At 43.7% G+C, this 25,972-nt stretch overlaps 1 protein-coding gene across 2 annotated transcripts in view; it reads left to right on the top strand.

Annotated features, from left to right (window-relative positions):
- Positions 1–547: 547 nt before the first annotated feature.
- Positions 548–25,972, top strand: part of Hipk2 (homeodomain interacting protein kinase 2) — a 180,430-nt gene continuing 155,005 nt past the window's right edge. Inside the window, exon 1 of one of the 2 annotated variants that reach the window (XM_075953486.1) lies at positions 548–720. In XM_075953486.1, coding sequence (XP_075809601.1) covers positions 702–720 — 19 coding nt within the window. In that variant the 5' untranslated portion in view covers positions 548–701. The remainder of the gene's footprint in view (positions 721–25,972) is intronic. The other variant, XM_075953482.1, reaches the window with a different exon arrangement.

Raw genomic sequence — 25,972 nt, 5'->3', positions numbered from 1 at the left:
CACGCACACACAAAGTTGTGGCCGCCTCCACCGCGGAGCTCCGGTCGGCGGCTGCGGGCCAGCGCACCGCGCTCTCGCCGGGCCAGGCTCGCACGGCCGCTCGGCTCCCCTCGGGCCGCGCTCGGCCCCCGCCGACGCCCGGCTCCGTCCTTCGGCTCGGCCTTCCCCGCCTCGCATCCGTGCCATCGGCGCTCGATTGCGCGCGGACTCCCTGGGGCTCTTCCCGGCTCGTTCGCTCGCGCTTGCCCGCCTGCCCGCTCGCGCCCGGCCGCGCCGCCCCGCCCCCGCCCCCTCCCCCTGCTCCTCACGGGCAACTTTTGCCGGCGCCCCCGCCTCACAGCCATGCGGAGCTGAGCTCCGGCCCGGGCCCTGGCCGCCGCAGCCCGCCCCGGCTCCCGCCCTCGCGGACCCGCCCGGCCCTCGGCCTCGGCGCCTTAGCCGCCCCGGGCCGGCCGAGCCCCCCGCGCAGGGCCCGGGCCGCGGCCACGGCGGCGGCGGCGGCGGTGGCGGCGACGCGCCCGCCCGGCCCCCTCCCCCGGCGCCGGCCAAGTGAGGCGGTGATGCGGGCGCTGGCGGCCTGGGCTGAGCCGAGAGCGGAGACACAGGCTCAAGATGGCAGATTCCCACTGAGGCTGAGGGGGCCGAGCTCGCGCGCCGCGTTCCCTTCTCCGTTGCCATGAACCGCGGACACCCCGGCCCCGATGGCCCCCGTGTACGAAGGTAAGGAGCGTCCGGCCCGCGATCCCCTGCTTGCTCGGCTGGCCGCGGCCCCCGCAGCTTTGTTCTGCCCGCGGCCCCTCGCCCGGCAGCCCCCGGCCGCAGCCCCGGGCCCTGGCCGCGGGGGCTCGTGACCCTCCCCGGTGCCCCCATCCCGGGCCCAGACGGGACCCGAGCCGGCCTGGAGCAGGATCTTATTTCCAGGGCAGAGAAGGCGGCTGGGGGGTGTGTGCCGGGTGGGCTGCTGCCCAAAGAAAAGAAATGGGGGCGGCGTGTGGGAAAAGACGAATCCGTGACTGCTTTCTGTTTATTTGTGATAAATGAAGGTGATGCGATCCTCCCCCAGTACCTTTAAATGATCTCCTTCCTACTTGTCCGTTCTTTCTGCTCCCTTTTCCAAACATCTCCACTCCCACCCCACACTCCTTTATTCTTTCCGAGCCTCCGATTTTTTAGGGGGGGTGGTGGTAGTGGTGGTGGTGGCGGCGGCTGTGGAATCCGATTGTGAGGGGCCAAGCGGTGAGAAAGGGTAGAGATGAAAAGTCCATTTCAGACCCAGGCAGAACAATGAAATAGGCTCAAAATCTCCCCGCAATTAGCGTGTGGCAGGGAGAATGTAGTTTGGCTTGGGGGGCGAGGGGGGCGAAAGAAGATTTTCTGGCTCGGCCTGGGTGGATCTGTGTGCTGTGCACCTTCACCTGGCGTTGGCTGATTTTTCCCCCCGTTTGACTATCTTCATAAGAAAGAAAAGGTAAGGCGATACAGCTGCCTCGCACACTCTTTCGGTTCTCTTCAGTCAGTTCCGTCAGCTTGCAGCGAGAAAAATCAAACCCGAATCAACTAAGTTTTTACACTTCTATGTGTTTTTGTGTGCTTGTAGTACGGGGGCTTTTCCAACCAAAGTGTGCCTGAATTTTCAGTTATTTCATCGTGAAAATGTTTCTCTCGTGAAATTATTGAAATAGCAGCCTTTTACATACTTTTTAGCGTGAGTTCATCTGGCTTTCTTTCGGTTTTGTTCAGATATTCGGTGGATGAAATCGCAAATGAGAGGGAAACGGGTTTGCCAGGAACCAAGAGGAGGGGCGAGGGGAGATTGTAATCCTATAAACCCGGGGAACTGTGGGGCCCAGTGAAACTGGGTTCTCATTAATAGTTTTATCTCTGTTAGGAGAGGCTGATTTAAAAAAAAAACTTATCTGAAAAGAAAATCTGTTATTAGTTCCAGGGCTCCAAATGAATTAGGTTTCTGCACGGAATAAAGTTACCAGCCTGACTCTGAATAATGAGGCTGTAAATAACCTATGGACTGTAAATATTTTTTTCCAGAGTCTCTTAGAAACAAAGGGGCTGTTTAGAAAGCAACAGAGAAATGTTATTCCAGGGGCTTTCCTCTTTGATTCTGAAGAACACAAGGTCCATTTAACCGTTCCACAAAACAAAACAAAATTTCTGGTCACTCCACCACATAGAATAGGAGCATGCCAATGGGTATGTGAACACCGTAGGAGAGCCCATGTCGGCCATTCATTGTTCGTCTGTTCTAGGGGAGGGGGCTGCAGTCAAAGCTCCCACTGTCTGGAGTGCTAAAATGAAACAGTTTTTTCTTTATTAAGTACCTCCTTGAGACTCCCTCTGCTGGACACTCGGGGTGAGCATTTTAGAAGGAACTTGGCATTGCATTCGCAGCTGTGATAGAAGAAGCTTTTCTTCTTCCAGGGGCTGGTTAGGTGGTTGGAGTATATTTTGTCAACTTTGTACAAAGCCACCTTAGGGACTGCATTTATCATGTTAATCTCATTTGGAATCCATGAGGAATGTAGGCTACCCCCCCCCCCCCCCGGGGGAGCCATGCAAGCCTTAGTTAGTATGGTTGGTCCTATGACTTTGTTATTTCAGTGGTTCTGTCAGATAAAGAATTACAGGTGTGTAAGGTGCTACAGTGTAGGACTGTGGATCTTGGGGGTCTCAGTTCGTAGTTTTATTTCCCAACCCTCCTCTATTCCAGGCAACCTAATTTGCCACCCCTTCCATCCCTGGGTTATTTTGAATCTTGTCTGTGGATTCTCTTAACTGTTGTTTTGTTTGTAGCTTCTTCTTCTCTGGAGCATCTCTGTACCTCTTCATCACTCTTTTCCTGGTCTTGCTCAGCACTACTCCTCTGCAGCCCAGAACCACTCAGCCCCAAGCTCAGGCCTGCTCTTTTTGTGAGGGACTGTGAGGCCTGCAGCGAGACAGATAAATGACCTCCACAGTCAAGGACTGTGCTCTGGGGACCTGCATTCACTCACAGTGTGTGTGTCCAAGACTACCGTGACCTCTCCCTTGACCCGCAGTGACAATCCGTGGATTCAGTGAACCTGATTTTTTTTTTAAATCATATCTCAACCAAACCCAGGGACTGTGCATGTGTGAGTGTCGTGCGTGTGTGTGCGCGTGCTCGCGCACACTTATGCATGTGTGTGTCTTAAATGAGCAAGACTTCTCCTGCAGACTTCTCCGAGAAGAGGGCTTTTGCCACCTAATAGTTCACATGATTCTTCTCAGAAGTCTAATGACACATGAGACTTTTTAGCTGGAATTTCTCAAATGGAGTGTGACTGGAATACTGAGTGAAGGCTGGAATGTAGAAATTTAGACAGGCATGCTGCTTTTGCAACAAAGCGTATTTGATAATACAAAATAAGTGAAGAAATGTAGTCATTCTTCTAGAACTTTCTTAAAGAGTAGGGTTATAAGCAGCATGCTAGTTTTCAGTGGCTTGATACTGATCAAGTTAAACTTCTTGTAAAAAAGGGGCTTTATTTTCTTTAGAAGGTTAAACATTTGCCTTGTGATTATATTTCTCCATCAACTTGCTTACCAAGCCCTTTTCAGTATGCAGTGCAAAGGTCAACCACAGGGGTCTGTATCCCTATGGGTTCCCAATTCCAGGTTAACTATGTCACACTTACCTGAGATGTGGCTTGTTGGTGAGCATGGAGGAAACCAAACCTTTCACATTCAGCTTGTAAACACTGAAGTCCCTCATCAGGTGGGCCACCAAACTGAGTCATCTTCCCTCAAAAGAATTTTATGACGTATCAACTATAATATCTTGGCCTGTGTTTACATTTTCTGTTTTTAAAGTAAGGATAGCTATTGTTTTCCTCGTCGCTACATTTGAATAGTGAAGCAAAACTCATTAGTTTTATTCTTGATACTGGACAGGATGGCAGGACATTCAAATCAGAGAAGCTGGAGTTTGGATCAAGCTTATGACCTTGGTATCTTACTTTTCAGAACTTTTAGCCTTTATTGGGTTGTGTGAGGAACCTGATATTTAGTGGAGTTCCAGCCTAGAGTAGGCATTTTCCTAGTATGTGTTAAATCCCCCTGTCTTCTGAGTTGCTTACAGGCATGACATCCCCAGGGAAAGTGTAACCCACAAATAGTTTAGAAAATCAGTAATAGCAACATTTCAATTTCAGTTATTAATCTCCTACTGTTCCTTTTGGGAAGAAGCAACAATGAACTCCCCATAGCCATGGAAGAAAGAACCTTTTTTTTTCTCCTCTGTGACCTTTCCAGACTGTCCATGCCTGTCAAGTTTCTGCTGGTTTCAGGTAGAGAATGCCTCTTCCATATTACAAATGTGCACTCAGATCCTAAGACAGACTTTGAGGGGCTGCAGCTGTGTTGCTGGGAAGGCATCCCTAAGAATGAAAGGGAACCTTTGCCCTTAGCAGGGACCCACTACTATACAAAGTGGCAGGCTGGGTAAGGAGTCCCCAATGGTTGTTTACTGGTTCTTCTTAGAGGAGAGCTCCTACTCAGCCACATGCCAGGGTCTGCCTCACTAGGCATTAAATATGAATTTCTTACCAAAGAGAATTGGGGGCTTTATGTAAATTATAGCTGCTTATATTCTTCATATTTTTTAATTCATGCTCCTTCATTTTTTTCTTCCTTTCTCGCATAGAGATCAGTCTTAAGGATCTACTTTTGAGGTTTGCACGGAACAAAGTAGTGCTGATCAGAGGGTAGGACATTTGTGCATTTTTTATTGTTCTCTGAATGCATGCTTTGCAAGTGCTTTCTGGTAGCCTTAGTATGACGATTCAACCGCTTGGGGTTGCAGTCAAAGGCTGGATTCAGAATAATACTAGCAGACTTTGTGTAACCACTAATAGAGTGTGAACTTGAAAGGCCCAAGCTCATAATAGCTCCATTTCATGTGACAATACCTTGTTGAAGGAGGGGAGAAAAAAACCTAGAAAATTGAAAACCCAGAGTACAGGAAGATCTTTATTTTTTCTTTAAAAGAAACTGAGAATGATAGGGGTTGGTGATGGTGATTCTGACTTAGACTATGATTTGGGTCATGTACTTTCTACACTCTCTACATGCTGAACTCCCTGTTTGTTCCCTCGTTCTGCAGACCAGGGTGCATCTTTCATGCTTTCAGTGAGCAAACATTTACAGAGGCTCTGTGTCCGGGGCCTCGTGGCAGGTTCTGTGTTTGGAGAAATGACAAAGACCTGGCCTCTGACCTCTAGGAGTTCAGGAATAGAGGAAGTGAAAGTCAAAATATTTAAAGGTGTACAGACTCACTGGGGAGTGTGTCTGACCCAGATGCAATGGTTGCTTGTTTGTTTGCTTTTGTGTATGCCAGTTCTTACACACTTTTGTTCTCTTATGGTGTGAAGGGAAGACTCTCAACTTCCCTTTTATTTGAAAATGTTTTCTTTAGTTGAACTAAAAGAATTATGTGTGAACTTCAAAGCTTCTCATTACAGATTTCCTTAGAAATTTCTTAAATATTAGCATCTCTTTTGTATAGAATGCTGTTTTCTCTTTCGTTATTTAACTTTTATTGTGTATCCTCATCAACACAAATGCGGTTCTCACGTGCACATGCTGCTGGGGCATTTTTTGTTTTCTACATCTAGAGTTGAAGACCGTGCTGTGCCCCTTCCTGGCTTCATGGGCTCACTTGTATTCCAGATAGTCATGTGGTGGGCACTCGCTGGCAGGACACAGACGGAGGAGTCGGTCACAGCAGCTTTCGGCAGTCATTTCCCAGGAGCAGGGCTTTCTGGGAAAAGCCTGGCTGTACCCTTACCTTGGGGAACACAGAACACTGGAGCAACAGTCTCTGAGAAATGATAGTTTCCGTCCCTGCCTTCAGCAGAATCTCCAGGGTCAGGGGTAGGGGGATACACCCTTGTCTGATCATATATTAGATGACTTTTTTTCTATTCTCCTTATGGCCTCTGAGGAAAGGACCCCCCCCCTTCTCCTCTGTGACTTTTCCAGAGTGTCCATTGTCACTGAGCTGCTCGTTTCAGGTAGAGACTGCCTCTTCCATAGCAACACTTCTGTGCTGCGTTACAAATGTGCACACAGATCCTAAGACAGATTCTGAGGGGCTGCAGCTGTGTTCCTGGGAAGGCATCACTAAGAATGAATGCAAACCTTTGCCCTGACTTGAAATCTTCCACTCACTGGTAGCTGTTATCTAGGAAAGAGCATTAGCAGCTCCTTCATTGATCAGTTCTAATATTCCGTGAATCTGATGGTCCGGAGATCCCTGAACCTGCTGGAACTCTCGTCTGCTTTCAGTCAAACCTGTTTTCTGTTACTTTTCTCTAAAACCTTTCATATACTGGAAGATAACAACTGTACTTCTTCACCACAGAACTTGTTTCTGTCTCTGAAACATCTCCTTTCTCTGTTTTGAACTCGCTAGTTTCTCTCTACTAAGAAAAATGGTGCTAATCAAATCTGAGGGCAATTCTTTAATAATATTCTTATTAGTATGACAAATACAAGAAAAGGAACTTTAGGGCTCTTACTTCCTGGGGCACTCCTGGAGGGCCGTCACCTCTGGGTGTACCCCCTGTTGTAGTTGTGCAATTCCTTAACTCTAGTAGGAACTTTATAAACATACGAAGCATGGACTGTTCTGGTTTTTTTAAAAATGAAGTCTTTTATTTGTTTTTTAATTTGTTTTTATTAAGCTATATATTTTTCTCCGTTCCCTCCCTCCCTCCCTCCCCTCCCCTTCTACCCTCTCCCATGGCCCCCATGCTCCCAATTTACTCAGGAGATCTTGTCTTTTTCCAATTCCCATGTAGATTAGATCCATGTATGTCTCTCTTAGGGTTGACTGTTCTTTTTAATGTCATCTAAGCAATACTTTACAGCTGCCCAAGATTCATGACTTGCTAGTACTCACTTGGGTCTTGAGTCTTTTTTATTTTTATTTTTTTGAGATAGGCTCTCACCATATAGCTCTGCTTGACCTGGAACTCAATAAATAGACCAGACTAGCTTGAAACTCACAGAGATCCACTTGCCTTTGCTTCCAGAGCACTGGAATTAAAGGTATGTGCCACCATGCCTTCCCGTCCACCCCCTGAATATTTCTTTTTTTTTAATTTATTAATTATTTATTAAAGATTTCTGCCTCCTCCCCGCCACCGTCTCCCATTTCCCCTGAATATTTATTTCTTATACTGCTGTCTGACATCCTCACCCCTACCAAGCTGCCACCTTCTGGTCGACTGTCCGCCTGATTCCAGCTCTTGGGGCCTTTCTTAACTGCGTGCTGCAGAGCACACAGAACACAGAGCATACAAAGCATCATAACTTGCACTGCACTTGACTGAAGAAAAGAGTGCACAGTGTCTTTATGTTCTGGTGTAATATTAGTTCACCCAGGTTAGAAAGGACGGTGTGTCAGATTCTTGATAGATTCTGAGTCAGCGAAAGCCATACCTGTTTTACCAGTCAGTGAGCCAGGTGTTTATGAGAGTGGTACAAGGCCAACTTACAGAGTATCCTCCCTCTTGACAGTCTGGAGCCAGCAGAAAGGACACAGATATAATGGACAGCCATTGCCTCTGGGTCATTTTCAGATGGATGACTCTGTTCTTAAAAAAAAAAAGTTAGGGAAATCATCACCAAAACAAAACAAAACAAAACAAAACAAATTAGCAAACCTTCACAACTGAAAATTAATTTTGTGGTCTCACTTATTTGTGAACATAATACCAAACAGATTTGTAGTGATTTAGGTAGTATTCTGGTTTAACAATTCTTGCCTAACTACTTTTGCTCTAGTACATTCTGATCAATTAAGTGCCATGTTTAAAGAGAATTAAGACGGATTGACTCTTTTGTGTGTGCTAATGTGCAGACATTATAAAATCCTCTGTCACAGAAAGAATGCCATCTAATACATAATAGAGCAAGGGCATCCCCTCCCCTGCTGGTTCTGTCCATGTGCAGTGAGAACTCACTGTGAAGCTTCATATGTGGGCTGAAGAAAGCACTTAAGGCGTATCTGTGAAAACTGGGCATTTCCCTCCATACCAATATCTCCTATTCAATCTGTGAAGTATTCTTCAATTATAAAGTGACTTTTCCAAGGGTTTGTCAAAATCCACCATGCCAGTCCTGTGTAGAACTTTGCCATCATACTATTGAAGAAGTCCATTTTTTTTTTTTGTGGTCTTTGTACCTACAGCCTGTAAAAAAAAAAATCACATGATAAAGATTCGGAAAACTGTTTTGTTGCTAGTTGTGGAAGGTTCCCTCAGACCCCCATCCCAAATAAAGAACTTACAGTGCTCTGACAAAAACAAGATTGTAAATTCCTGGGATTCTGCAGAAAGACAGTGAGTTTACCCTCTACATTCTGTGTACCTGCATCCAGTCATTAAGATCCACACTGAGAGCAGGGACTTCAGACGGGAAGGGAGTTTCAGAAAACCTGAGTGAGTGAAAGGGCACATAAGAATGCATACATGTAGTCAGCTTCAGTCCGGACCGTTTATATCTGCAGCCACAACCTGGAATGATTACTGTTACTCATTAAGTATGACCTGCACCGTAAGGAAATGATTAATTGATATTCATTCTGCTTACTGAGATGGGGAGGCTTTCTAATGTATTACAGAAATGAAAATGCTCAAAATAAAGTTTCATTTGGTTATACCATGACTTATTCTGAAAAGGATTTAAGATCACATAACGGGTTAAGTTTCTGTAGAGAAGAAAATTAATTTATGTAGATCAGTTTCGTGGATCAGCCTATTTCAAGGGAAGTTGGGTAAATGAAGTAGTCCTTTATAAAGACAACAGAAACAGCCAAAGCTCTTGTGCTGGCTTAACTAGGTGAATGAGCAGAGTGTATAATGGGATTCATTTGCAAAGTAATTTTTGCTTGGCTGGAGTGGTAAGCACAAAATAGACCAGCAGATGAGGACAGTAAGTGTTTTGGATCAGTTGTCAAAGGTTTAAAAGGGGTTCCAATTCAAGAGACATTTTATGGTGTGCAGAAGGGGACTGGTATCAAAATGATACTTGAACCAGGTAATTTTTAGTGGCCTGGATGTAATAGGAGGAGGGAGGGAACTTGGGAGAGCTTGCCAGGGATCTGGGTACTGTGGTAGGAGGCGGAATACTCTGGAGTTGGGCCGGGCATCTGGGTTGCTTAGGAGTACATTCAGAGAGAGTATTTGTCAGTGGTGTCTGGCCCAGTGGTTCAAGAAGTTTTTGTTCTGTTTTGTTTCCCTCCTGTATCTCTGGCAGGGATCTAAGATCAGGAGACTAGCTGGTTTGGACAAAACATTTTTTTTTCTATTCCTTTAAGAATCTCTATTTTTGTAGGCTCCTTACATTGTATAGGGCCTTCTTGGATCATAGTACAACCTGGTAGGGCCTTTATGAGTTAGTGTTCCACCTCTGACACGTGTCCAGATCAATGAAGAGGCTGCAGAGGCCTCTTACTAGGGAGGCCAAGGTAGGGGTGGGGTGCGGAGAAGCCCCTAACAGCAGCGGACAGCTTCACTGGACCGCACTGCTAGGCATAGCCCCAGTGTCTAGGTTCCTAGGATTCACCAGAGCCACAGCCTGTTGTCTCCAACCTATGGGCAGCTACTGACTTCTGGCCTCCTGGGCTGCCTGAAAGCCTGCAGTATTACACAGAGGCCAGCACCTAAAGGGTGTGTTTTTCTTTCCTCTAGGAGAGCAAGGCCACAGTGCCCTCAGCTCTAGAATTTTCAGTTTTCTGTTAGGAACACATCCCTTATGTTTCCCTGAACAAGTTTGCAGCTTGTCACTATGAGCTTCTTAGTAAAAGCAGGAAATCACAGGCAAAGGCCTAGTACACAGAACCTAGTCACAGAACCTCAAAGCACTTTTAAGCCATTAAGCAACTTTTAAAACAATTTTGCCTTCCTAAGGTTCAGTTTTGAGTCATTCTTGCCCTTTGACATGGCCACGAACTTGAGACTTGCCACTGCTTTCAGTAACAACACATGGGACCTGTGAGTACACTTGCAGTGGTGTTGGTTTTGACCTGGCTTGGAGGAATTTCCGTCCTGCTGAGTGGCTTCTGGACACAGACTTTAACACTGATAAAAGCACACCAAAGGACAGGTTTACATTAGCAGGATCCTGGGGCAAGTTCATTACAAGACCCCATTCTGCCTTTCTGGTTGGTGAGTCCAAGCTGCAAACATCCTACCTCCTCTTGGGACCTGGGGTATCCCAAGGATGCCTGTTGCGCCTTTGAATACACACCTGCAGACCCTGGAAAGGCTTGAGATCGATCTTCAGATGCCCTGAAGCCCTGGGGATATGGGAAACAGCAGATGCTCAGCCTATGGATGGGCACACACCTTGACTCCAAGGCCTCCTCAGCCACTGTGTGGGATGGCTAGGCTCTTTGAATCTTGCCGAAAGGGGAAAAGTAGGGGCCTACCTTGCTAGTATGAGGTTACCTTGTGTTTCAAACAATTCAGAAATGAAGACTACCTGAAATGTTTTCTTGTTGCACAGATGACAGCTGTTAATTGTGTCCCCTCCTATTCTGCTGTCATCCTCTCCCTCCCTTCTTCTAGCCATCTCATACTTGCAGTTGCTTTGTAAAACACGGGACTCATAAAACTGACCCATGGCCTGTGAGTTGGTAAGGTTGCTCCAATAGTCAGCATGTTCCTCCCACCAGTGAAGCTTCATGGAAGACCTAGAAATCTGATAGCGACTCTGTTGTGTAAGTTTTGGCCCCTGGCACCTGGAGCCTCCCCTCCTGCTCATGCTTGACAGCATCTCTCCTCTCCACTTTAACTGCTTATTATCTACCCACAGGGCCCCTCTGCCTACCTATTTATTTTTCTGACTCTCTGCATCTTGGGCATGTTTGTGCCTTCTAAGGGATGTCATGGAACTCCGTGAAGTGTATCTATGTGAGGCACAAAAGGAGGACTACCAGTCACCTAGAGGGCTTGCCAAAACTGTGACCCAACCCCTAGAGTTTCTCATTTGTGAAGTCTGTGGTAGGCCTCAGTTGCATTTCCCGTGGAAAGTTATTGTTTTGGAGAAATGCATTCTTTTTTTAATTTTTTTTTTATTGAGAAAAGGAAAAAAAAAGTTTCCGCCTCCTCCTAGCCTCCCATTTCCCTCTCCCTCCTCCCACCCTTCTCCCCCTCTCCCCACTCCTCTCCCTCTCCATTCCAAAGAGCAGTTAGGGTTCCCTGCCCTGTGGAAAGTCCAAGGTCCTCCCCCCTCCGTCCATGTCTAGGAAGGTGAACACCCAAACTGGCTAGGCTCCCTCAAAGCCAGAACATGAAGTAGGATCAAAACCCCATGCCATTGTCCTTGGCTTCTCATCAGCCCTCATTGTCCGCCATGTTCAGAGAGTCCGGTTTTAGCCCATGCTTTTTCAGTCCCAGTCCAGCTGGCCTTGGTGAGCTCCCAATAGATCAGCCCCACTGTCTCAGTGGGTGGGTGCACCCCTCGTGGTCCTGACTTCCTTGCTCATGGAGAAATGCATTCTTAATGAAGAGCCAGTACGTTTAAAGTCAGATAGCTATTTTGATGAAGCCTTTCTTAGATGTTTGGGGGAGAGACTTGACATTAGCATGACTGGCAGGCCATGAGAAGCTCAGGAATGTGCAGAGGCTGCCTCTGTTCCCTCACAAATCTTCCCGTCTCCTCTGGCAGGTCAGCAAGTGCAGGAGTTACTTCCTCTGGGCCTTCCACAGCCGGCTAGTCTGTAGTGGTGCAGTTTGGCCCTGGGACCCTGGAACAGACTGGGCAGTTATCATTTACACAGTAACATATTATTATTAGCTAACATTTAAGAGCTCTGTTATTTTCTCCCATTTATGGAAGGGGAAATTGAAGCTTAGCAATATTTAATAATGTATTCAAAGCCTTCTGACCAGTCATAGTAGAGCCAGAACTTAAACCTGTATACACCTCACTCCAGCCTGCTCTTGTCTTGACATGCAGGCTGCCCTCCTTCTCACAGGGCTGTTAGAATGGCCCAGACAACATACAACAAGGGCTTAGGATCCTTCTTAAAAAGAGACAACTTAAGCTGAGACCATTGGTGCTGGATTGTTACTCTCCCTAACATAAATGTTCTTCATCACCAAGCCAGACAAGGTAGTGATGGTAAAGCAGTGTGGAGTAGCTGGTGTGGAGGAGGGTGTGGTATGGGGCAGCCAGGCCATGAGCCTACTTTGAGCAAGGAGATGAGTTTTGAAAAGACTTACCAAGCCTGTGAGGTTGCCTGTTGCATTGTGAGACTTCACTGCTTCCCCATGGCATTTCTTCAGGGTTGTCTGGACTGTTAGTATGCTGTACAGACAACACGGAAGGCGAGGCAGGCCACCCTGAAAGACAGGGTCAATCCCAGCAGTCTAGAGCCAACTGATGCTTTTTATCATCAAGTTGTGGCTGTGTAGTGGAGACTTCCCTACCCTTGTAGATAACGAAGTGGAATTTATAAATATGTTGGTTCTTCTCCAGAAATAAATGACTTTTGTTTCAGCCAAAGTCTGAGTATTTTAAAATTGCAGATGCAGATTTATGTTGCTTTCCTTGAAAGATAACGTGGCAGGCATAGAATTCAGGCCTGAAAGGAAATAGTTAACCCAGTGCAAAAACAAATCATACCACTCACTTCATTTAGTATGACTTTTTGTTTGTTTGGAACACCTCTCTACGTAGCCTATAACTATATACTGGCCTCAAACTCTCTGTGTAACAAAGGCTGGCCTAGATCTCGAGGTCCTTCTGCCTTAGCCTCCCAAGTGCTGGGATTATAGGCTTATGTTGTCACATTATAAGTGTGTTATGCACATGTGCACACATATGCATGTATGCATGTGCTTGGGGATGTTGCTTGGGATCAAACCCAGGGCCTTCCACATTTTCAGCAAATGATCTGCCACTGAGATACAGCCCTAGCTGGCCCCTAGCAGGCCATAGGACATCTCTATCTGTGGAACAGAATAGGTGAGCCAGACTTCAGACTCTGCTGCCTGAGAGTGTTTAACAAATGATGGAGAAGGAGCCTCAACATGGGGAGAGGAAAGTCTGTTAGACAAATGGAATGGTACAGATTGACAAGTTGCATCATTTTACAACACATTCTTATAAATCTTATGTGATTAAAACATGAGATTCAACTGAAGTCAACTATGCACAATCAGCACGCTGTGTTTGAGGGGCCTAGTGGACAGCATTGTGCCAAATGGATAGAAGTCTGTCCTGGTGCAGCTTGTGTTATAGTGAGTGAAAGTGGATAATCATTTGGGGTTTTGTTTTGAACTTGAAGGAAATAGAAGTGGACATTTATTAAATCCTTGGAAAGGCTGAAATTTCTAAGATTAGAATCTATAGATGAAATCACAAGAAAATATCATTAATATTGTCAGAGTAAACATTCCCCAAATGTTAAGATTATTTCTGGCTTTGCCATCATGAATTATTCCTCAGAATAATTCTCTGTAACATTAAAGTTTATCTGAATTTTAAGATCTGTTGTCCAAATTATGTTTACCAGGTCAAGGGATTTGAATGTATATCATATTTTACACATATACCACTAGATTAACTTCTTCCTCAAAGCCCTTTCAAGCTAAACAAATCAAAGTTACTGGATAAAGATTTAAGTGATCCCTCCTATTTATTGTGGAAGTAAAGGAGTACCTGGATGCGCTTGGGCCTGGACCCTGCTCCCTAATTTTTTTTCCTCTTGAGTGACATGTCAGTCCCAGACTTTCAGTATTGCTTCATTGTGTCAGTGACTTTCAAAGTTCCATCAGTACTTGGACTTTTTTTTTTTTTGAGCTCTGGAGTCATGAAGACAAGTTTACTTGACATCTCAATATAGAGATCTCATAGGCTCAACTTTAACACATCTAAAGAAAAAGTCTTGGTCGCCCTGTGGGGTACACTCCAGTGTTCCATGCTTTGTTTCCACATGGTACCTTCCACACGGCAGCTTACTTCAGAAACACTGGAGTCTTCCATGCCTTTGTTTACTTTGTATTTAATTTATCACCACTTTTTATTGATTTTTTTTTGCTTCCTTAGTGTAACCATTCTTATTATTAGCTGTAGTTATGTTCTGTGAACCCTGAATTTGTGAACAGTGAGCCATTATTGGTAAGGAAAATATAGAGATAATTTTCTGAGTTTTTGGTCCTATTTTCGTCAGTTGACCACTACATGGCACCAATAACATCTGTGTAATGATGTTATACGTTAGTACATATTATGTGTTCATAAATTTGTATAACAATTTTTTTTTTTTGGTTTTTCGAGACAGGTTTTCTCTGTGGCTTTGGAGCCTGTCCTGGAACTAGCTCTGTAGACCAGGCTGGTCTCGAACTCACAGAGATCCGCCTGCCTCTGCCTCCCGAGTGCTGGGTATAACAATGTTTTTATATGTTTCTGCTTACAGACAACCTAATCTTTTTTTTTTAAATTATTTTTATTGAGCTCTACATTTTTCTCTGCTCCCCTCCCTGCCTCTCCCCTCCCCTTCAACTCTCTCCCATGGTCTCCATGTTCCCAGTTGACTCAGATCTTGACAGACAACCTAATCTCTCTCTCTCTCTCTCTCTCTCTCTCTCTCTCTCTCTCTCTCTCTCTCTCTCTCTCTGTGTGTGTGTGTGTGTGTGTGTGTGTGTGTGTGTAAGAGGGGTAAGGAAGAGGAATGCATATATATGTGGTCATGTGTATGCCATGGCTCCTGTATGGTGGAGTTGGTTCTCTCCTACCACCTTTACATGGGTTACAGGAGTTGAACTCAGGTTACCAGGGTTTGTGACAACTGCTTTATCTGCTGTCTTTCTGTTGACAAAGATTGAACTCACAGCCCACAGTGCTATCACAGAAGCCCAAATGAGCTTATCATTTGGCTTGTTTTTTCTCATAAGGAATGCCACAGCTTTCTTTTACCTTGGAGCTCATATGAGCATCACAGCACAGTGCTTAGAACCTCAGCCATTTTAAACAGCAAAATTGCCAAGTAACACACACACACACACACACACACATACTCTCATACACACAAAGACGAAAACATAAAGCATCAAATATATGGTATTTAGGACACTTGTTCATGATGTAAGAGTTGCAATAAGAAGGCAGAGCATCACTTTGCTGAGCTTCAGCTAGGTACACATATGAAGGCAGCATGACCACCCAGCTGTTCTGCTCTCACAGGGGAATGACAGAAAGTACCTTGAGTATTAATTTGGGGGTTGCAAATGAGTTAGGTGAGTAGATGAATTCACAGCACAGAATCCTGAGTAAGGAAGGTGAACTGTGAATTGTGAACCCAGGTCTCTCCACTGTCATACCTACCCTGGGGCTGGCAAACTCTCTATAAAGGTCCAGATAATATATCTCTTGGACTTTGAGCCACATTGTGTGTACCATAGTAGCTCAGCTCTGTAGTTGCCATGTGGAAGCAACATAGACTGTATACTGGACAGATTGGGCTATATTCTATTTACAAAAGTAAACTTTGGCTGCATTGGGTATCAGGCTGGACCTACATTAGCCCATTGTACCCTGTCGTGTGTGTGTGTGTGTGTGTGTGTGTGTGTGTGTATGTATGTACACATGTATGTACCTCTGGTAGACATGAAAGGTTGATGTCAGGTGCCTTCCTCAACAATTCTATTTTTTGAGACAAGGTCTTTCCACAGAACTCACTGATTTTCAGACTGGACTGGCTAGTGATCCCCAAGTTCTGCCTATTTCAGCTTCCCCAGGACTGTGAGGCACCACTGTACCCATTTTATGTGGGTGCTGGGAATGAATTTAGGTTCTCATGATTGTACCACAGGTCCTCTACAGACAGTCATCTCCCCAGCCCCATGATTTGGTCTTCTAAATTGGCTCCTCATTGCCATTCTTTTTTTTTTTTTAAAGTTTTGTTTTGTTTTGTTTTTTTGAAACAGGGTCTCTCTACGTAGCCCTGGCTGGCTTTAAACACACTGCCTGCCTCTGTCTCCCAAAAGCTGCGATTAAAGTCATGTGCCACCATACCCCTTTCATGCCCATTCTTGAGTGTCTCCAGCATGTCCCACAGTGATATTAGGTGTACATTAGTCACTCTGTCATTCAGACATGCAAGTGCTTCCCGTCCATTTGCAGTACAGTCCCAGATTCTGGAGAGCAGAGGCCATAGCGTTCCGATTGTGTCTCCTTTGGTGCCAGTGTCCCTCTAGTTGTCACACCCTGACTCTCTCGCTCTGCAAGGAGTGCCTGTTGAGCTCCTACTCACTCCGCAGTCAGAGTCCAAATGTCACTTTCTACGTTCCCTAGCCCTCACTGTCAATCACATGCTGATTTCCAAAGCAGAGCACCCTGTTTTGCTTTCTTTTTGTTTGTTTTTTATTCATAGCATGTAAAGTTTTCAGGTGTCATTGATTTGGGTGACCCAGTTTTCCACATTCCTACAGGAGGTTGCAAGATCTACTAGGAGAGGGATACGTATGTGGCAGTCTCTGTGGTCTTCACCATATTACAAGTACACACTGCATGGATGCTAAGTCAGTGAAGAATCATGCAATGTAGTTGTGTTCACACACATTTTATATGTTGCTTCTGTAGAGAAGGTACAGTGATGATTCAAAACAAAACCCACCATGTCAGTGGTAGGAGGTGTGACTTTATTGTTAAAGAGTGACTGAGGCAGACAGATGAAGCCTACCTGGTTGAAGCTTTCTCTTCTAGACAGGAGTGCTGTGTGAAGTGTGCTAGTGCCCCTCCCCCAGCAGCCTTGGGGACTTCATGGCAAGGTTTTCAGGTGGGGAGGTAGAGGTGAAGTGTGCTTGTGGACACATTTCGGCAGGCCCTGTGAAAATTGACTTTGCTCGAGTTTTATCCCTCTTAGACTTCAACTGGTAGATGTTTGATTTTTTTTTATTGAAATCGTATCATCTAGGAAGGAAATATGTGATTTGCCAGAGAATGATCTAAACAATGGTGTTCCAATGTGGAGATTATTCTAAATTGTCCAAGAAACCTTCATGCCACCAGGAAGATAATTACTTCTCAGGTGGGCTTTGTAGGTTGGTGGGAATCTTGAAGCTTTATTTAACTCCTTTAAAACACTGTGTGGTATAGAACACTAGAAAATAAGCAAGCCGTATACAACACATGTTCCCGTCCTGCTACCACAGATTCCGTCATGCTTTTTACATCCATGCTTTCTGGTTATTATGATTACACTTTTCAGGTCTTTCTCTATAAATAGGAATGTGAAATTTTATTTTTAGATAAAATAATGTTAATCATTTCAAACTTTGCTTTTTTTATGCTAACTTATATTTCAGTGAAGCTTATCTTTTTAAAAAAGATTTATTTATTTTATGTATACAGTGTTCTGTCTGCATGTATACAGAAGAGGGTCACCGGATCTCATTACAGATAGGAATTGAACTCAGAACCTCAGGAAGAGCAGCCAGTGCTTATAGCTACTGAGCTATCTCTCCAGCCCCAGTGAAGCTTATCTTATTTAATAATTTATTCTTACAGTATTTCCATAATTGAAATGTCTTTTGAATCTGATACACTGAAATCAGCATTCACTATAGGATATTGTCCTGTGTCTGGTTGTGAACTTCCTTATAATCCCTTAGTCCTGCACAGTCTCCTGTTAAAGAGCACAGCAATTGCTGGGTAGATCCTTGCACCTGCTCAGTAAGCAGGATGAGTCTCTTGTAGAGGGGGTGAGCTTCTTTCTTTATTCCCTAATTAACTATGCACAAGGTTTTGTTAGATTCAAACTGACTAGAGTACACCAGAGCTGGTTTTGTAGTTTTGCTCTGAAAAGACCCACAATTGGCAATGACATGGTTGTACCATATTCCATGCTCACAAGTAATACATTAAAGTACGTATTTCCGTGAGACATCACCCACATTGTCTGATGTTAAGCTTTTGGAGCTTTGTTGGAAGTGAGATATAACATTTAAATTTAATTTCAATTTATATTTATCTTAAATAAGATTGAGTGTGTTTTCATATATTTAACTGGCATTTTATGTTTTATATAAACTATGTTTTGAACTTTACACGTTTTCTCAATATTTTGTTATCTTTTATTCTTTATTTTTAATTGTTCTCTATATGTTGTCTTTGAAATGAATTGTAAAAGTTTTTCTAGTTGGTTGTGATGTTTAGCTCATTGGAAATCTCTTTAATGTAATCAAATTTATTTCTTTAAAAATTACTTTTGTATTTTGAGTTAGAATTTTTCCTGTGTATTATTTTAAGTTCCTTTCAAGTATTATTTAAACCTGTTTTTTTCCCATTTATACGTTAGTTTGTTTTTTAAACTAGGAAAGTATATGTCCTAAGGTTTGAATGTGGCTTTACATTTTTCTAGTACTCAGCTGTCCCAACACCATTGTTTAAAAGTTTATATTTCTTGCCATGGTATCGTATTGTCATAACATATCTGTAAGTTTGGGGTTCTGCTTTTGGACTCTGTTTCCACTGACTGGTGATTATTGAAGCCTGTGGTTTTCAATGTCTGGAAAGACTCATTCTCTTTCATTGTGCTTCCTCTTCGGAGTAGCCCTGGCTCCTCCCTGTGTGTGTTTTTCCGTTAAAACTTTAGAATCAACATAGTCTGATTCCAGGAAAAAGTAAGCCCGTGAACCTTTCCATTGGGATCACATTTAATTCAGAAAGTACTTAGGAGGACCAATATCTTTCTGAAGTGAGTCTTCCCTGCTAATGCCATTTTCCCCATGGATTCTTTCCTGTGTATGTTAATAATTTTGAAAGTTTTATTTTAATAGCCTATGTAACTTTCAATCTACTTTTTGCAAGTAATGAATTTCTTATTCTAATTGGTTATTTGCATAGCTAGACTGTTGATTTCTGTGTACGTTTTTGACAGCTTTATTGAGAGTCACATAAGTCACCTATATAAAGTATATGGTTAAATGAATTTTAGTATATGCATAGGACTGTGTGTCCATAACTACTTAGAAATTTTACATTTTTCTCATCCCCAAAAGGAGCTCTGTACTCATGAGCAGTCATTCTCCTTTCACCCTCCTCCTGGGGACTACTGATCTGCTTGGTGTTCTAGACATTTCTTATAATGGAGTTATAAAATGTGTGGTCTCTTGCAGCTGGCTCCTTTGACTTAGCATAATGTTCTTGGGCATCCCCCATGTTGTAGCATGTTTACATCTCATGCTATCTATTTTTGTATGTAATATCTCATGTGGAGCTGCCACCGCCACCCCGATTCTCTATGTATTAGTTCTCACTTGTAATCCACATGGTGAGATTTCATAAGGGTAGAGAACAGGCTTTCAACTCTAAAACCACAATGCTGACACAGTGCCTGGCAAATATTTGGTATTTAATAAATACTTACTGAGTCAGTGATTGGATTTGTTATGTTTCTAGGCCAACTCTACTTCTTAAAGTTAAAATATATTTTAGAGCATATAAATTAATTTCTGTTTTTCTCTAGGCAAAACATAATTAGAGGGAGGGTTGTTTTTCTCCTCTGGGAAAGTCATGTGTTATATCCAGCAGCCTGGCAAAAGTAATTTTGTGTGATGTATGGTTTGTGATAATCAACATTACTTTTTCTTACATTAAAACAAATGACTGTGAGTTGCTGATACATATGTCTGAGAGTCTCATTATCTTTTCAGAGGATGGTTTTCTACTAGACTGTGGGTACTGAACAAGTTGCTTGCAAAAAAAAAAAACAAAAACAAAAACAAAAAAACCAAACCAAACCAAAACAAAACAAAAAACCAAAAGTGAGAAACTGGGTAAAGGTGTTGTTCTGGGGTTAGGAATAGGGAGTGTTGAATGAGCTTGACCAGCTATATGCATTTCAGAAGTCCTAGGATTACCAGAAACTGTGTTCCAAAGCTTTTTCTACAATTTTTTCCCTAAATTTATTTTGTAAGGTTGTTATAGAAAAAAATGTGATGCCAGTTAAGATTTGGGTGTGAAGCTAGTCTTAAAGAACATCCAGAGGGGTCAAGGGATGGCTCAGCAGTTAAGAGCACACTACTAGAAGACCCGGGTTCTGGTTTCAGCAGCCTTCTGGCAGTTCACAACCACCTCTACCCTCACACCGGGGGACCTGGTGCCCTCTCCTGGCCTGTATGCACACATGCAGGCTAAACACCCACCCTCACACACAAAATAAAGACTAAAGAGCATAAGAGATCATAACTGAAATACATGTATTTTGTAAGAAAGAGAAATAGCTAAATATAAAAAGCATTTTAAAAATACAAACATTTCAAGGAAGATGTTTTGATTAGGTCAGATCATATGTATGCAGAGGTTGGCAAAGACTTTTGGACATGGCCCAAGGATTAAAAGATATACAATGTTAGATTCTTATATTTTTATATTTATATTTAGATTCTTATATTCTATTCTGTTTCAAAATATCTGAGTGTAAACATGATTATTACTCATTAGACATGTTTGCATTGGGATAGGAAAGAGAGGGAAAGAGGGAAGAAGGGAAGGAAGAAGAGAGAGATTATTTGATCATTCATTCATTGATTATCTGAGACAAATTGATTTCCCTGAAGTGTCTTGAAGTCCTGAGAGTTGAGAAAAGTAAAACACGATTCATGCATTTACTGTAAGAAAATACTTGTCTGAAAGTAACAAGGAGAGAAGTAATATTTGAAGGTCAGATAGATAAAAGGATTACCTGTGGGTCTAACTTGAACCAAGGGTTTGAAAGCCACAGGAAACATAGCTCATCAGACCAGAACTGGGGCATCATGCTGAAATCTCTTAGCAGCAGCCCCGAGGACAAGGGTATTTTGGTCTTGGAGGTGTTCAAGATGAATGAGCACCTTTGGGTGCATAAAGTAGCTGGTGGGCTAGGTGACCTCTACAGATCACTTGAGGGGACAGCCTCCTCAAATATTTCCCCACCAGGAAGACAGAAAGAAGTGAGAAAGAGTCATGGCTCCCTTGTTGGTTAGGCATATCTTTTTAGAGACCAGTAGGGTAGTAGAAAACTGTTCTGTTTTGGCTTTTTTGTACTGTGTATTGGACTAGTGGTTGGGGTGCTTTTAACTTTAAGGGACAGAAACCATACTCAGAGTCTTAACATAAAGGAAAGCTCACTGTCCTACTACCCAAGATGTTCTGATGTGGTCAATTCTGGAGTTAGTTATAAAGAACTAGTATGGACTGGCAAGATGTCTCAGTAGGTAAAAGCACTTGGAAACTTATGACCCGAATACAGTTCTGGAACTCATAAAGGAGAGAACCAACTTCACAGAATTCTTTTCTGATTTCCATTTGTCTGTCCTTATACATATTTTACACACACACACACTAATAGTGATGCTAATGATGATAATAATGTTTGTTTTTTTGTGATGTCTCCTGGCTGGCCTGGAACTCAACTATGTAGGCCAGACCAGCCTCAGACTCACAGAGTTCTGCTTGCCTCTGCCTCCTTAGTGCTAGTATTAAAGGCACGTACCACCATATCTGGCCATAGTAATAAAAATTTTTATAAAGAACAAACAAACAAAACCACCAAAATTCTTTCCAGTCTACTTCACCATCCAAGATGTGTTTTGGAGATAGCTGCTGCCATTCGAGTGTCTCCAAACTCAATGTCCGTATGAAAGAGACAATAGTTCTTGCTAGCTAGGCCTTTTTACCAGCAAGAACACCTTTTCTAGATGGTCCCGCAGACCTTCCTTATCACATGTCAGTCCTAAGTCAGGTGATAACAGCAAAGGCGGTGAGTTCAAACCAATCAGGCTGTGTATCCACAATGCTGGGAGCACCTGTCTGATCAGAGTGATCCCCACAGCCAACTGCTCTTGCATAGGTAGGGATGCCTGTGTGCTTTGATGACATCATCCATGTGCATCATTCATTTCTAGTCAAAGAACCATAGACTTCCACGTGATTGCAAGAAACTCTCATCTGTGTTTCCTGTCTAGGGCAGTGAGAGTGTTTGGTCCCCTCTGGTTCTAGAGCTCCATTATTGTTTTTCTCCTCTACACCTTTGCCTTTCCCCCCAGTAGCTGTTTTTTTTATTGTTTTTTTTTAATTGTCATAGAGTCTTGCTATGTGACTTGGCATGAGTTCAAACTTGAGAGGCTTCTATTAAGCCTTCCAAGTGTGGGGTTATAGATGTGCACTACTCTAACTGGCTCATTTTTAGAAAAATTTAAGTTGCTTGTTTCTTTGTTAGTTTCTTCAGTGTTGGGAATCTAACCTTGGTAGACAACTTATCTGCTACTGAACTTCAGCCCCAGCCCTTTCAGTAATCCAGGAATAGCTGAGCAGCTATAGATTTTATTAGCATGCACCCTTCCCATGTGTCTGTACATGCGTGCACACATACATTCTGTATGCACACTCTGACCTGACTTTTTTGATGGAGCTGTTTTTCTTGCTCTACACATAGATCTCTCCTTTCCTTCTGATAGCTGTGATCATGTTGTGAGAGAGTGTGTCTGAAGTGTGCAGGTCTAGCTCTTTTCTCACTACTTCACAAAACAGTCGGAACATAGCCAGCTGCGCTCTCCACTGACACGGAATTGTTCTTGACTTGTCTGTTTCCCTGACACTAAGCTAGATATTTGCAGATCATCTACTACTTGTGCACCTTCCCTCATTGGAGACTTAGATAAAATAATTAACATTCTTCAAATAGTTCTGCAGTTAAGGGATGGGGGCCTGAAGGACAGGTTCTCCTTTTTCTTTGTCTTCAGTCCTGACAGCTTAATAGTATTCTCCCCCAATTCTCTTTCTAAGGGTGTCTCTTGGGCAAACATGGTTTTTTTTTTTTTTAAATCCTGGATACCTCAAATATCAGGTATCCTGAATTACCCCAGAGAGCAGCCTAGGGCCTTGAGCTTTCCCCTGATCTCTCTGTTTCCATGTCTGGCTCCTGTGTGGCTCCTGCCTTTTAAGTCAGGTGGAAGCCCCACAGGTGAGGCGGTTGCACCCCTTGTCTTTGGTTATTCTGTGCAACCTTTAGTCTAGGAAAAGTGCCAGTCTTCATTTCCAAGAATCATATCTCCCTAAATGGGGCAATCTGCTTTAAATGCCTTTTCCACTGGCGCCTTCCCCATTCCACAGTTGGCATAGTTAAAGGGACAGGTGCACTTGTATTTTTTAAGCTATTTGTAGTGCACTGGATTACGGTAGGTGGCCCAGTGCCTATTGGGGTAGTGTACATGTTACACATGTGTACAGATAACCAGTTCTCCACACTGCAAAGTCATCCAACAAGAATTCAAGAGTCAATAGGTCTCCAGAAGCTTTACTCCTGCATTTCCTACATGTCCAACATGCTTCACTTCCCACCCCCTTCCTCTCTTCCTCCATCATTTGTCCATCCATCTGTCTGTCTCTCTAAGCAAGTGGGCTATGATGATACATAAAGCTTTATCCACCTTTTTACATGCTGTGTTGAAATATATTCTCTTTATGGTACCAGGTGGGGATTTTCCCTATTACATATGACATTGGGTATCTTTCCATATCCTTGTTTCTCCCCCTCTGGCACTTGTGCTGTGGCCTGTACCATATTGTATTCATTCTTAGAGTTGGTGCTGTTCTCAGTAAACAGCGTGACATTTAGGAATCTCCAGTGATTACTATCCCCCATGATTACAGTACAGCTGCCTGGCCAGCCCCTTCCATTGAGCTCTTGGGAACCTGGCTTTTTCTTACCCACCACTCAACTTCAGCCAGTCTTTTTCAAGGGCATTCTGGTACCTCTGCTGCCCTCTGCTCCACAAAGGCCAGCTAACTCCTGTTACTTCACTTTCAGGAGCCAGTTTCTGAACTGCATCAAGGCACACTGTGTGTGGATTCCTGTGCTAGTTCAGCTGGGAATAAGCTAGTGAACCCATGGTGCCTTCTTGAGTCACTTTTAAAGAGTCACAGAAGAGCCTTGGGACATTTGCATACCTGTGCATTCTGAGCCAAGAGGCTACCCTTGGAGTTGGTTTCCTGGTAGCGAGGACAACTTGGGCTTATTTCTTCCTGTTTGTCACATAAGTCCACTCTGAGATGAGGTCTGATGTCCATAGCTCAGTTCAGGACAAGTGTGGGAAGTTTAGGAGTGAAATTGGAACTTTGGAAGGAAAGCAGCTGCCTTGCAGGACAGGTGCCTCAGCATAGTATTGTTTGTCTTCTGCTGCCTCTGATGGAGTGGCAGAAAGCAGGACATGCTTCCCGAAGCTGACAGTGGGAAATACTGCCCTCAAAGGGAAAAGAAGTCTTTAGTTCTGAGCACTGAGGGAGCAATAGGGACAATGGGCCCAAACACAAGAAGTGCACTTCCCTGCTTTCAGGAAGAGTTTGTTTTTCAGTTTCTTGGAAGGATATAGGCCTGACATGGTGCAGAGGGAGGGAGCCGGGTGGGGAAGTTCCATGTAGACACCACAAATAATGAGTAAGCATGAGCTAGAGGTGGAACAGCTGGGGGACGGTTGCCGAGTCCAGCAGCCGGGGGTGGCTAGACTGTGAAAGTGCATGATTTTATTTACCATGAATAAGGGAGTTTGAAAAAGAACTCTGCTATATTACATCTGTGATTTTGTTTTTTGTATGTCTAGGTGGGTGTTCTCTAGCAAGAGGAAGGTAGACATAAGTGGTGGTGCCTGGTCTCTGAAGTGCAGTGGCACTGGGAGATGAAGCGGGCAGCTTGGAGTTCAGTTATTGTTCAGCCACAGGCATATCTGTACATGTGAGTGCATATGTGCCTAATGTGTCTCGTTAAGAAGAAGAAAGGCTGCAGACCTTGTGATACATGCATTTAATCCTAGCACAGGACACAGCAGCAGTCAAGGCAATCTGTGACTTTGGGGCCACCCTGGTCTATATAGTGAGTTCCAGGCTAGCAGGGACTACGTAGCAAGAACTTGTCTCAGAAAGAGAAGAAAGCCAGGTAAATAAGTCAGTTGTTGGTGACGTCTGAGCCAATTGCAATTACAGATGGAAAGTAATTTTCTAATCCTGAGAGGATATGGAGTATATTATGAAATGGAGCAGTCAAGCTGCTCTGCCCAGGCTGCCTGCTTTCCTTCTTTCTTTCTTCCCTCACTTCTCCTCCCTTCCAACCTTCTTTTTGAATTCTTTGATAGAAGAGTAAGAGCTTTTTGCAAGTAATATTTTTCAGAGATGAACTTTTTAGGCTCCCACCTCCATGACTCTAGGTAGAATCTGGAGAAAGGCATCTCTGAGGTGCCTTCTGAGGAGGACTCCAGCTCCTGCAGGCCTTCTCCAGGCCTTCGTTGCTCCTGTTTTTATCTCTCAAAGCGTTGTTTTGTAGTGGCACATAGTGATGAAACAAATCAATATACGTGAGTTGGTTCAGCATTCCTGTGTTTGTTCATCCATCCAGCCTTCAAAGAAGAAAACACTCCCTGAAGGCTCTACCCTTTCTCTTCTGCCTCCTTAGAGAGGAGACTTGAGTCACATGCCCAGCCTGGCATTTAGGAGAAAAATCAGAATAAATACAAATTAAAGTCAGGAGAGAAAAGAATCCCAGACACACAAACTGTAAGGATGTTTAGCTGAGCTTCCCATTGTCCCTGCGCTTCATAGCATTAGAGATAAAAGGCCAGAGTGGTCAGTACTGTAAGTTCTACTTTTAGAGAAGGCACACCAGCCATTTAAGAAAAGTAAGAAAATTAAGAACACTGGTTGCTCCAGAGGACCCAGGTTCAGTTTCCAGCATCCACATGGCAGCTCACAACCTTCTGTAACCCAGTTCCAGGGGATATGACACCCTCTTCTGGCTTCTGAGGGTGGTGATGCATATAGTGCACAGACATTTGTACAGACATGAACTAAAACGAATTAAAAAAAAAAGAGCTAGGATTTCTTTAGCTCTTTTTTCACTGGATTTTGTATATGAACCTTAATCTAGGAAATAGTGTTCAATGCTCCCCTA

This window comes from Microtus pennsylvanicus, chromosome 19 (assembly GCF_037038515.1).
Source record: "Microtus pennsylvanicus isolate mMicPen1 chromosome 19, mMicPen1.hap1, whole genome shotgun sequence".
Lineage (NCBI taxonomy): Eukaryota > Metazoa > Chordata > Mammalia > Rodentia > Cricetidae > Microtus > Microtus pennsylvanicus.
This window is presented reverse-complemented; position numbering and strand designations above follow the sequence as displayed.